This window comes from Biomphalaria glabrata, chromosome 10 (assembly GCF_947242115.1).
Source record: "Biomphalaria glabrata chromosome 10, xgBioGlab47.1, whole genome shotgun sequence".
In the NCBI taxonomy this organism is placed as follows: domain Eukaryota; kingdom Metazoa; phylum Mollusca; class Gastropoda; family Planorbidae; genus Biomphalaria; species Biomphalaria glabrata.
This window is the reverse complement of record NC_074720.1, coordinates 1,842,850-1,856,698: the sequence shown is the minus strand read 5'-3', so window position 1 is coordinate 1,856,698 and position 13,849 is coordinate 1,842,850. Positions and strand designations below refer to the sequence as shown.

The 13,849-nt window shown below is 33.4% G+C and overlaps 1 protein-coding gene across 2 annotated transcripts in view; it reads left to right on the top strand.

Annotated features, from left to right (window-relative positions):
• Nucleotides 1-13,613, top strand: part of LOC106073454 (pleckstrin homology domain-containing family F member 2-like) — a 33,807-nt gene extending 20,194 nt beyond the window's left edge. For both annotated transcript variants that reach the window (XM_056043959.1, XM_056043958.1), the window contains exons 2-9: nucleotides 1,791-1,855; nucleotides 2,347-2,484; nucleotides 3,208-3,271; nucleotides 3,900-4,025; nucleotides 5,871-5,980; nucleotides 7,546-7,699; nucleotides 8,839-8,951; nucleotides 9,967-13,613. In XM_056043959.1, the coding sequence (XP_055899934.1) occupies nucleotides 1,791-1,855; nucleotides 2,347-2,484; nucleotides 3,208-3,271; nucleotides 3,900-4,025; nucleotides 5,871-5,980; nucleotides 7,546-7,699; nucleotides 8,839-8,951; nucleotides 9,967-9,990 (794 nt within the window). In that variant the 3' untranslated portion in view covers nucleotides 9,991-13,613. The remainder of the gene's footprint in view (nucleotides 1-1,790; nucleotides 1,856-2,346; nucleotides 2,485-3,207; nucleotides 3,272-3,899; nucleotides 4,026-5,870; nucleotides 5,981-7,545; nucleotides 7,700-8,838; nucleotides 8,952-9,966) is intronic.
• The last annotated feature ends 236 nt before the right edge of the window (nucleotides 13,614-13,849 follow it).

Genomic DNA, 13,849 nt, shown 5'->3' with positions numbered 1-13,849 from the left:
AAAATATCAAATATCTTTCATTCATTTATTATCTGGGTTATTTTTGTCGTTTGATATTTTTTTTTTTTGTTATGCAAATGAAGCTGTTTCAAAATTTATTAACATTTTATGATTACTTGAAAAGTAATATACTGTGATTAAAAAGTGGGTATTTTCTAATCCAGTCTCTGTAAATGTTCAATCATTCCGTAACACTTCTACAATGTAAACCAAACATGGAATGTAATCTTTTGAATATCTACATTTATGTTGACTTGTTTGCACAAAGAACTTTCCCTAATATGCTAAGAGTGTTTTAATGCTTGACTTTTAAAAATACTAATTCATTGCATATCAAAGTAAAATGAGAAAGAGAATTTTGAAGTTTTCATTGCAGTAGTAGAAAAACATTACATCAGCGAGTAACTTGGTTTATAATATTTATTTCACTATCTTTTTTATGTTAAACTTTTTATTTCTCTCTTTTTTTTTATTTACCGGATGTGGGACTGATTGTTCTTTGTTTTGATAGTAAATTTGATGCAGTACCAACATGTTCAAATAAAAATAGACAACATTATGTTAATGGTTCCTCTTTTTAGTTTATTTCCCGGGATCCAAAAAATGAAAATAATACAATTTCTTAGTGCATTTGTTCATATTTTATGAAATTTAAAGTTATTAAATGTGTTTAGTATTGTGGATATTTAATATTTATGGATTAAATGGTTAATTAAAAGGTTAAATCTTTCAGAATAACAATTTTTTAATGAACTTTTAAACATTTTCTTTTTCTGTACTCAGTTTAAAATTAATGAAAAATATATATTTTTTTTGAATAATTTATAATTTAATTTACTATACTTTTGTAGCCCATTCATTTTCCATAAAATCAAATATATTAGATTATTTAAAAAAATATAAAAGTTATAGTTGTTTTAGTAACTCTACCTTTAATAAAATATAAAAGTTATAGTTGTTTTAGTAACTCTACACCCCTTGAAAATTTGTGTTCGTTCTCGGAAAACTCCATTTTTTTCGATCAAAATAATTCGCACTCAAAGAGTTAAAAATGTAATTTTTAAAAATAAAGTTAGCCAAAAAAAAATATTTATATTAATTGTTTTTTTTTTAATCTCCTACTAAAATCTATTTCAATGCAAGATAATGGAGTTATGCTTTCATTTTTGGCAGTCCTCAAAATATCTTAAGCCTTTTTAAAACTTTGACCATAGTTATACTAAGGGAAGTGCTTAGTTTTAGTACTTTATATATATATGGCTTCTTCTATCTCTGAAGACAATGGATGCGGCCAGATGAGTCACTGGTTTTGGTACTTTGTATAACAGGAAGATCAATCCAGTGGCTTAAAAAAATGTACATTACAGAAATGTGTTTGTATAGTTCAGAATCATATTGTGTTCATTATTTTAATGATGATGCCAAAAGAAATAGCTTCACATATACTTAAATGAGATAATGGTTTTCAAATACATTGGCTCTTGACTTTCTGCACATTTTTATTTCTTTTTAACTGCTCATACCTTTGTGGTGACCAGTATTGTCACAAGTTTCTTTATCTCTCTTTTCCTATATGTTCTCTAGTACATTAGTTGATGTTTAAAGTAGGAAAAAATTTAGGTTTTATAATAGGTTTGGATTACTGCTTCTGTTTTGGAGGAAGGGGGCTGTCATATCAGTGCTACTTGAATATTAAATTGTGTCACACAAATTACACACAGTTAGTGTTTGTCTAGTTGAAAAAGATATCATTTTTGTATAAGTTTCTTTTTTTTTTTTTTTTTTTTCAGTGAATTCAGAAGCCAATTCCAGGAGAATTAACAATGTTGAACAGAGTTTTGGTTCTTCTGGTCAGGTGAGCAAGTCATGTGTCAGCTTACTGACAGTTGTTTTGTCGTGTAATAAAAGATTCATTTTTTACATAAATAACCTCATTTTGTTTGAGCGCTGTGTTTTCATGTTGCCGGTCATGTTGACTATTTCCAGACTGGACAGTTAGATCAGGACATTTTAGTAATTACCATTTAAGTTCATATTGATTTAGTGCTTGTTTTGGTTTGTGATTTCATGTTATTTGTTAATGGTCTGTATAGTGACTAACTGAATGTTACTTTAAACTCCTGTGTTACTAGATATAGTCTTTGCTTATGTCCCAATGCTTTTATGTTATAATCGAAATACAATTCAGATATTTCAAACCTTTGTGTTACTGTACAACTTGAGAACCTCAATAAAGTTTTTTAATATATTAGGTCTGGGTGTAAACGTATTACTCTTGTGTAATTGTGTTAGTCTTGTATGTAAGCACGCAAACTAAAATCATCTGTGCCCCTTTTTTTTATGCAGCCCCTTGGCCTACCTGGGAGAGTCCTCGTTGGAGAAGGTGTCCTGACAAAGATGTGCCGTAAGAGAGCAAAGCCTCGACAGTTTTTCCTTTTCAACGATGTTCTCGTATATGGAAACATTATTATCCACAAAAAGAAGGTAAGTTTTATTCTAGGGCACTATCTCAGTTTAAAAGGGAAGTTATGAAATCAAGCATTTGCTTTAGAAAGAAATTTGTAATGAAATTTTTGTAGGGTAATGTTATTCTAGTATGTAAAGTAAAGTTCCCCTTTTAGACCTTGTGATCTATAGGGCAGATGATGTAAAGGTCATCTATTTCTGTGGCCTATGGTTAACGAGGCTGTCATGTGGTCAGCACAACGACCAACCGTCTTTACTTTTCCCCAACTGAGGTCAGGTACCCATTAAAGCTGGGTGGACTCACAGTGGCGCCCAAAGATCCAGAAATTTAAAAATCCCAGGATTCAAAGCCGGGACCTCTGGTTCAGAAGCCAAGCGCCTTACCGATCAGCCACCGCTCCTCATTGTAGAATGAATGTATGTTTCTTCTCTGACTTACAATCTTTAGTCTCCATGACCTGTGGTTAAAAGGTGCATTATTGAATAATGGGATTTAGTGGAAGTGATATAGAGGAGTAAAAACACAAGGGAATAGTGTAGATCAGCGGTTCTCAACCTTTTAGGCTCGGCGACCTCTTTTTACCATCCCCCACTCTGATGGGACAAATATACTAATATACTGCAATATGGTTTTTAATGGATTTGGTTTGAGTGATGCTAGGTCTTATTAATTAAAATGTATCTTATAAATACATATCTAAGTACATAAAAATAAAAAAAAAACATTTTTGTATATTCCAGTATAACAAGCAACATATATTGCCTCTAGAAGATGTCAAACTGGATAATGTTGACGATGATGGAAGTAAGTTTCTACACACAATGTTTCCTCATCTTGTTTTTCAAGATATCTATCACATTATGGTGTGTGTGTGTATTGCTATGGTGACTGTGAGTAGAAGTTAGTTGGTTTACATTTTAGACGTTAGTACCTAAGACAGCTTACGACATTGACACTTGTCTTGCATCATTCACCCTGCGTAGCCACCAATGGACCTCATTCACCAATCGTAAACAAACATTTAGCCATGTGGTGCTCTATCTCTTCTATATAATTTGCTATCTCATGTTTAATTCATGATGGTTGTCACGTGACAGTATTTTTTCGTTGTTTTATCAATAAGATCACGTGACAAAATGTTGTTTGTTTACGATTGGTGAATGAGGTCCATTGCTAACTTGTACTCACTATCACCATAGAAATACACACACCATAACATACATTTATACAAATTTTCCAAAACTCTTTTTGTCTGTTTTTGCGATTGGTAAATCTATTTCACCATCACCTATGCTAAAGTGATAGTTCATCTATTAATGTTTTTCGAAAGTTGAATAAAATAATAATAATAAATCAACGCATTCATTTATGCTTAGAGCCATAGCTTCACAGATTTTAAACAATGTCTATGATATATTGACCTTTCTTTCAGATTTAAGAAATGGTTGGAAAATTATCAGTCCCAGTAAATCCTTTGTTGTCTATGCAGCGACAGCCACAGAGAAGAAGGAATGGATGGCCCACATCAGGAAATGTGTGAATGATATACTAGCATTAAGTAAGTTGAATCTGTGTGACCTGGAATTGATAAATTAACTTTTCTTTGATAAAAAAAAAAAAAGAATGAGGGTTTTTAAAATCCAAAGACCCTTTGTGCTTACATATTATTTTTACTTCATTTTATGCAGATGAAATTATTTGCAGATAAAGTAATTGTTTGCAGATAAAGTAATTGTTTGCTGAGACTTAAGTTCTCTTATTACCAGAGCTATTTCTTTGATTCTAATTAGAGTCACAGCAATCACTCTGAAACCTTATATTGTATTCTTTTAGAACCCAGTCCGGACCATACTCAGAAAGACACCAAGATAGAGGCACATTCCTCGTTCCATATGCTAGGACAAATTTGTACAAAAGCTCCTTCTTCCCTAGCGCTATTAGAGCATGGAATGGGTTGCCTGAGCTAGCCATTAAAACCAGTGACTTGGCGGAGTTTAGGTCATTGGTTAATATGCATGACTAAATGCATGACGCGTAGGACGTAATCATCTTCTTTTTTGAAGTAACGTCTGTATCATATAAGATAAGCCCAATTCTTTTTCCTCAGACATAATTTTTTATTTCTGAGATAGTTTGATACAGGCTTCTACAATGTCTTTTTTTTTTTAAATATATACTTAAAGGTATTTTTGGAAACTATCTCTTTTTTTCACCAAAACTTCATCGTCGAGGCATAATTGCACTAAAAGTTTGAAATGCATGGCACATCATCACTACATAGGCCAGATTGTTTACTTCAACCCCAAAATGGTTGCATGATATTTTGTTAACAATCTCAATACTGCATTATCCATTCAACTAAACCTTTGTGGTTATTAGTTACTTAATTTGCCTCATCATCAGCAGATGACTGAGGATTAGGTGGTGAACTTAATCCATGCTGACTTTGCTAAATGCATGCTGAATTATGCTATCTTTGACTGTATCATTTAAAATGAGCTAAAAATCTTTTGAATGTAAATACAAATGTAGTTTGAAGCTAAATTACTCACTAAACTTCTATATTTTTGTTTTTGTTCCCCTTTCAGACCTTGTGGTCTATAGGGCAGATCATGTAAAGGTCATCTGTTTCTGTGGCCTGTGGTTAACGAGGGTGTCATGTGGCCAGCATAATGTCAAACTGCCTTTACTTTTCCCCAACTAATGTCAGGTACCTATTAGGGCTGGGTGGACTTCCTGAAATTAAAAATCCCAGTCTTCACCAGGATTTGAACCCTGACCCTGGTTCAAAAGCCAAGTGCTTTACCGCTCAGCCACTGCTCCTCCTGAACTCCTATATGTATTGTATTTATGTTGTCCGATTTGTTCTGTGGACAGATATTCAATTAGAGCTATTTGTATGTCAGCTTTGTTGAAGATTGTTGGTGGGTATTTTGAAGTGGGGGATGGTCATATGACCTCTGGGTTGCAAAGTGTATGCTGACCTAAGACTACTGATCAGAAATATTCTTTTATGGGAATCTGGATGGTCTAGTACCTTGCCTAGTATTGCATTGCTGCTAAGAGTTGTTGAATCAGAGGTCCATGGCTCGCTATATTTAATTCACCATTTCTCTCATTAAAAATGTGGTCTTTAGGGCTGCCTTTATAGATGTAATATGTATGCAATCCTTAGAATTAAATAAAATACTTAGATGAATCAGTTGGACACTGGATGCTTTTATCTTGTGTACATTGTTAAAAGTTTACAGAGAAGTGTGATACCGGTACTCCAAATAAATACATTCCAACTAACTTTCATTATTTTATTATAGGGAAAGCTGTTAGTTGTGATAATAAATCAAACTTTTGTCATTGATCATTGGATTATTTCACTCTTTTTTTATGTTGTTTTCCTTGCCAGGAGGTATCAGACAGAGCACTACAGTGGACTCTCCTGTTTGGGTGCCAGACTCAGAGGCTAAGACATGCATGCACTGTAGAAAGTCAGAGTTTACTGTCGTTAATAGGAGGGTATGTGTCTTTTAATGTCTGTCTAAGGTCTTAGTGTATGTCTTAATTGTGTCTGCCATTACATTGTATATGTCTTTTATGTGTCTCTGTGTTAAGATCTGTGTCATAATTTGTTCTGCAATATATATATATAAATAGCTTCTCTTTCATGATCAAAGATTGCTCCGTCTCATTTGTTGTGAATTCAAAGATGACTATGAAGTGCAATCTTTATTTTTAAAAGTTGATCACACACAACGCTCTGGTTAGTTAAGTCAGTCGCCATATTGCCTGTTTTTAGTTTTGTACTTCTCTTAGTTCTTCTTTGCTGATGGCCGCCCTCTTTGACTTTTTATCTTGTAACAACAACATTCACGGCTCCATGCCGCCAGGACCGATCAAGGACTAGTATTTCCAAGTCATAAGTGTCTTCTTCTTTCTCATTATTATGTTGGCTCATTCAGATGACTAGACCAATATATGAGATGAACTGCGCAGTGGTTTTCCATATCAGGGAGATCTCCATATAGTTTTCTTTCTTTAGGGGGGTTTTGTGACCATTGTCTTGTACAGGCCTCTTGGTAAAGAATGCAGTTTTGAAGGACATAGTCAGCATTCTCTGGTGATACTCCACAAGTGCAGATTTCACTAGTTCCAATTTTGAGCTTCTGTAAAATATGTTGTCTCATTCTGTTGTGTCCAGTTCTGAGGCAAATTAAGACATTGATCGTGTCTCATAAGTGTCGATTCTGCATTAAGTGTCTTTGTTTCTGTGTTGTTTTTTTATTGTCTTTAAATATACATGCGCAGCTTCAAGTTTTCTTATTTCTTTCAGTTTAGACATCCCCTTTCCTCTTCTTTTTTTTAAAAATTAGACCCAAATTTCTAGTGTTAGGTCCCTATATGTGTGTCAATCTTATCTTATTTTATATAATCTTATATAATACAGACGTTACTTCAAAAAAGAAGATGATTACGTCCTACGCGTCATGCATTTAGTCATGCATTTAGTCATTCATATTAACCAATGACTTAAATTCTGCCAAGTCACTGGTTTTCCTGGCTAGCTCAGGCAACCCATTCCATGCTCTAATAGCACTAGGGAAGAAGGAGTATTTGTACAAATTTGTCCTAGCATATGAGACGAGGAATGTGCCTTTATCTTTGTGTCTTTCAGAGTATTTTATTAAATTTTGTTTTTGTATTTGAAGATTATGGTTCAGTGTTTTATGTATGATTGCTACTTTACTTTTGAGCCTTCTGTCCTGAAGGCTTTCTAAATTTAGTGATTTTACTAAAGGTGTTACTCTAGTCAAATGTGAATATTCGTTTGTTATGAATCTCACTGCTCTATTTTGTGTCTGTTCCAGTTTCTTAATGTTTTCTTGAGTTGAGGAGTTCCAAACGGAGGATGCATATTCTATTATTGGCCTAACCAATCTGTATGGAATTAGTCCAATGTATCTACTCTTATTCACAGATAGTTATGTGTTGTCTACTTATCCTATGAACTTGTGTATTATGTTATCTTAGAGTTATTCCCACTGATTAAATGATGGTCTGTATAATGTCCTTTTAATTTCCAGCACCATTGTCGACATTGTGGTATAGTTGCCTGCAATGCTTGCACCAGTAAAAAATGGCTGCTCCCACTCCAGAGTTCAAAGCCGATTAGAGTTTGCCTTACCTGCTACCAGAAATTGTCCAAAGAGGCAACAGACAACAATGTGACTAGAAAATGTAAGTGTAGTCAAAAGGATTAGGGTTTCTTTACTTAGCTTACAATGTTTCTAGCTATTCCCTCTGTGGTATCTTGTACATGTTGTTTCTCCCACATTCCATTCTCCAATCAAGTTGAAACATTGCACAATTATTCTTTGATCATAGCACATGAATCATTCAAAGAATTAACCAATTAGTTAAACAATTAGTTGTAATTAATTAATTTTTAAAATATAGAAATGTAAGGGGAGATATGTCTTGTGTAGAAAATAAGGGGATATGCTAACAATTTTTAAATGTAGACTTTTTTAGACTATAAAACCTTTTATTTTTATAAGTACTTGTATAGCTCAGTGGCTAACTTGCAGACTTCCATACAGGAGGCTCTAGACCACAAGCAACTTTAAAAAAAAAGCACATAAAACCTTTCTCCCTCCCCTCCAGTGAATTAATAAAACTATTTCCCGTTGCACAAATTTATTATTGTAGTCTAGATCTATTCAAAATTAATTACATGATTGATTCAGAATAATGAATACAATTTTAGTCAACATAAGCTTTGTTTTAAAAAAAAAGTATTTTTATATATAATTGGTTGTATAGAGCTTAACTGTGTAGACTATGCTTGAATACCTACAGTTAACACATAGTTTTGCATTGAACAACATGGAAATGTTTAGTGTTGGCTGATGTAATTAGTTTCTCTTTTGATGGAATATCTGTAATGTATAAGATAAGAAAATGAAACCATTTTTTCAATATACCTTAGAAATCAGTTTTACCACATGACCACTGTGCTTCTTATATCTAATCAGAACATTGCAAATTCATATATCTGTTAAACTACATTTTCTATAGAAAATAATAGCAATAGTTTTAAATAATTTAAGTCTTACACAAATATTTAAGTACTTGTCAGTGTGAAGTTACACTTTAAGAACCTATTTTATTTAAATTTTTGTTTGCATTGCATTTGTACACATATTTGTTTTGTAGCCATAATCAGTTCAATCCATTTTGGTGGTGCTTTTTTTAAACCACTCTCATTTCCAGCAAGGTTGATGTTCTGTTTCCAACTTCTGCCTTCTAATCTCTGTCACTGCATCCTATTTTGATATTGTCATTTCTAACTTCCATCCTTGTATGATTACTTTCAGACTCTTCAGTTATGACAAGTGGTGACAATAGAAATTCATCGGGAGAAGATTCCTCTGATGATGACGATGATCAGTTTAGAAATGGTGGCTCTGAACAACTAGCTATAAATGATGTGAGTTGGACAGTTAGTGTTGGAGTAACTTGAATGCACTTGATGATAAACTAGAGCCCCCTCTTCTTAATTAAATTAATTAAATATTAAATTTCACTCTAACATAAATTAGCAAGAAATTGATTAGCATTAAAATGATCACTATTTACTTTTGTAACTTAATAATTACATTTGTGTTAAAAGTCTCCTATTTTTCTGTGGGTCATAAATAAACGTCTTTGAAATCCTTTACACATTGCCAACTACAGTTGTTAAAAATGTCTTTCAAATCTTTATGTTATTCTCTTGATAAAGCACAGTCACAGCTCCAAGGGCAGCAGCCTAGAAAAATCATTAAAGTTTTGATGCCACTAACTAATAATAATACAGTATTGATTTAATTCGACAAAAATTTAAACATAAAAAAATGTCAATGGCTTTTTGAAAATCTTATGCTGTTGTGGTTAAAAATATTGAGAGATTGACCCTTCACCAACCTCTAGGCCAAGCCTCAATCAGATTATTTAGTCACATCTGTTAGGCCAGGCCCACACTGGTCATGTCTTAATAACAATCTATGGTCTGTTAAAGTCGCAAAGCAACTATCTATCATCTATCATCTCATAGAAAGAGGTAATATCTATGGTCAGTGTTCCTCCCCTCCAATCCAAAGTAACTGCATGTGCTGATACACTTTTGGATCAGTGGCCTCGCTGGCTCTGCCAGGGTGTAACTCTATGTGCTTCAAGCTTCCAAAAGGTTACCAGCTCCTTATTTTTAGTGAAGCCTTTCCAATGTTTGTGTATAGCTGCAAGGCAGCAGAGGTTTGAATTCAGTTTTCCTTCTCCTAGGTGGGTAGCCAGCCAAAGCTAATGATCATACCAATCAGTTCATTGAATACTTGTGAATGTCAAGGTCAGCCGACCAAACATTACATTACATCTGTCCTTGGACCTCTATGACTTTGAATCTATATTAACCATTATCTCTGCAAATGTAGGAAATATCAATAGAAGTCCTATTTGTTTTGTTGCAGGCACATTTCCAGAGCTATGACTAATGCAGTACCGGTACACTTTGACTAGATGTTGGATCCTGATCAAAAGCACTATTTTATAGAATACATCATATATTCTTTTAGTTGAATTCAAAACTATTTTTATACATTAAAATATTTGGAGGAAAAAAAAAGGTTAGTGGGGGTGGGGAGCTTTTGTACTTGTATTATATAGAAATCCTTCAACTGGTGAGATGAACAGTGTTTTGTAGCGCACTGCTATATTGTTTTGTGTGTTTTCATTTTTTAACCCTGTTGATAACATTTGCAATAATAAATCGATTTTCATCTTACTCGACTGTGGGCAAGATTGAGGAAAGTCAATGTTAAAGTCACTATGTAGTAAAGTTCATTGGGGTTAAAGTTCAGGGTGTAATAGAAGCACAGGCTCATTTCAGGTCGTGTAAATAAATAAGATTGTAATATGGCTTCTGAGTGAGAACACTACCAATACTTTGTTAGGGTCTTCCAGCTTGTATAAGCATTGCAGGCCATACTCTAGACTGCACTGGTCCTCTGTATTGCCTTGAATGTGTTTGGCAATCACAGAAGAGGATGATTACGCTACATTTGTGATAACATTGAACTATGATTATGTTAGAATCCATATTTGTTGTTTACACTATGAGAATCTGTTTCATGCAAGTTGATTGCTAATTATGTATTGAGATGATAACTTGTTTCAAGTTTAAGTCCTATTGTATTATTCTCACTGCAATGTATGGGTAGGGCAGTAAGTCGACTTTAAATTATTCTCCATCCACGTACGGAAAGTGTGACATCTTTCATAAATATTTCCGTTTCACATGATCACAGTGTGTCGCACAAAATGTTCACAGTGATGCTCGTAGAGGACAAACAAAAACTCGTAGAGAAATGTTGATGCTTTTTTTTTGTCTTTAGAACTGCTGCGTGGCCTTCTTCATCTTGTTTCTTAATGTGCAATTACTTAACGATGTAACATAGTTTATATAAATGCTGTGTCTGCTATGACTTGAATGAAGTCAAATGTTGGCGTCTAATGTAGTATAAGAATAGAACAGAAAAGACAATATTGTAAATTTTATGTACATTACTATCCACCAGTCAGATGATTAAGATTTTTTTTTTTAACAATAATTCTCTATGATGAAGATATTTTTATAATTTTTTCTTTTATTACCATATATGTTTTGGTATTTAATCTTTACTATTGAAATAATATGTTGCAATGGCATATTAGTTACATGAGAAGTTGTAAAGGGATAGTCTCTAGGCTTAAAATGCCACAGAATATTGCAAGCAGGAACTTAAACGATTTTGTTTAGTTCATAAGGTTATGATGGCTGTTCTTTGTATTTCCTAATTATTGCAGAATGGTTACTTATTCACTGGCTTGTCTTAATTTCTTGTTCAAAGTATGTCTCCTGTCAACTAGTGCTTACCGGGTACCAATCTTTTTAAGCCACAGTCTTGATTTAAGTTTGAGCAAAACTTTACCACAAACCTCCCTGTGCACAGATTTGTTTCCATACTGGTTAGAACTGGTTTTTAGTCTTAACATTATCCCCTATTGTTTTGTTTCATTGTACATATGGCCCTAAGGTAGCCAGTGTCTATATTCCAGTACACTGGTATCTCTTGATAGTGTTGTGACTTAACTGTGTTTCTGTATGCATGTCTGATAGTATTCTTGATTTCACAGCATAATTATGTGCAGCCTAATTTAATATGAATCATACTGAGACCATTCATTGACCAGCAATGTCACAACCTGTGGGCAAGACCTGTGATGTGGCAACAAGCTATTGGTCTAAACTGACCACATGTTGTGATGTTTCCAGTCAGTGTTCAGGCCCTCTATAACAACTGGGTCTCGATCATACTCCTATTTATATGTTTGACTAAGTAAAATAAAAAGATCAAATATTTTATTTCCCTTACACTCGCCGAGACGTCAGAACTGTAAGCTAAACTCATTTCATCAGGTGGAACTTAGCAGGTTTTTGTCTTATTTATTAATGAATGTATATTTTAATTTGTATAATACATTTTGTAATTATTTGATTGCATCAAAACAATTTTTATTGGATCAAGTCAATACTCCCCATGTTACTAATTGTTATCACCCGATAGATTAGTATATCAACATGTGACCTGCAGAAAGTCATCTGTGACTTATAAAAATTTTCTGTTTGTTAAGTCTAGTGTTAACAGCTCAGGAACAAGGTGATAGATCACAGACTTTAACATAACAAATAAACGTGGAAGACTAGCTCTTCTGTTGTTGCAATTTTGTACATTGTGTTGCTTCCCTTTTAAAACTGAAGTATTCAGACAAAATTCACTCTGCTCGACAATCTCTTTACTTGGTCTGTGACCTCCCTTTGATTATCTCACTTATAATTAACTAAATGGCACAAGGAATTAACATTGGCGCCGCAGTAATGTTTGCATTGGATGATCAGAACATGAGTTGCTTAGCTTGAATGTGTTATGTATGCTATGGTCAGTAAAATGCAAGACTTCACTTAATCAAGGTTATATAGGATGGCTGCCTGGTCGTTCAGTTGTCTCAATGGTCCCGGGTTCATACCCAGCCTACTTCCATTCTCCAGTTGTCCTGCCGGAGGTTAGGAAGTAGATTATCTTCAACTCTGAAGGAACACCCAAAACATTTTAAAATCTATATATTAAAGGAAGATAATTAAGCAGTGATGCCAAAACTATGGCCTACAGGCTTTACCCTAGCTTTGATGGTGTGCTATGCAGGCCCTTAAAAACATTCTGTGCATAATGAAGCAGTAGAAGGCAAGTTCCTTTGGACTCCTCGTATGATTTTGATGACTTATGTGGGACCGTCATAAACTTTTTTTTTTTATGATAGGTCTTTTCTTCTTTTTAGTGCAATTGTTATACAAGCCATTGTTATTTGTATACATAATAAATGTAAATGATGACTCAATTTATTAGTTCATTGAAATTTAGTTACTCTTGTCTGTTTCTAGGTAGTTTTATATTTACTGTAATAGCATAAAAAAATTATTATGAAATAAATAATTTCTCTTCAAGTTTTGTTTTAGTCATAAACATGTGTTAATGTAATGAAAAGTTCCATGGAATAGATTTATATCAATTGACCTATTATAATTAAATTTTTAATGATCTTTTCTTTTACTTTGATTGTCATCCTTTAAGTAGTCCATGAAAAGATTATATTTCATTGTTATAATTAATTGCACCTATCTTTTGTTAAATCTTTAATAATCTTTTTTTTTAGTTTTTCATCCCCTAAGTAGTCCAGGTAAAGGTTGTTTTGTATTGTGGCACCTTGTAACTCTCTTGTTGAAGAAATACTTCACAGAATGTTTAGAACAATTTCGCATTAGCTTGTTCGTTAGCCCAAGTTTCACAAGACTGGGTGGACGCAAGAACTGATCAAATTTTTTTTTAGGTCTCTAAATTTTGCTTACAATAGTTGAAGGTTTTCGCAGTGTGCCCAAGTATGTCTATATTATTGTTACATTATCTTTGCTGTATGTACCAACCGATATAATTGTGTTAAATAATGATTCTGTTTCAATGACTCTTTTTGCCTTTGTTCATAATTCTTTGTTGAAACTTGATTACATTTGTTTAACAAATCATTTCGTTTTGAGTGTTCATGTGGCAGTGAGTGATCAAAAAAACTAATGTAGATCAAAATATTTCTTGAACTAATGCACCTGACCTGAATTAAAAAAAAAATGTAAAAATAAACTGCACCACAATGATGGGATAAAATCATAGAATATCTGTGTTATTCCCAAGATGAGAATTGTAGTTAGCGATTAGAACAGACTTAAACATTTTTTTTTTTAGCAAACTAGTCACTATGTACTGA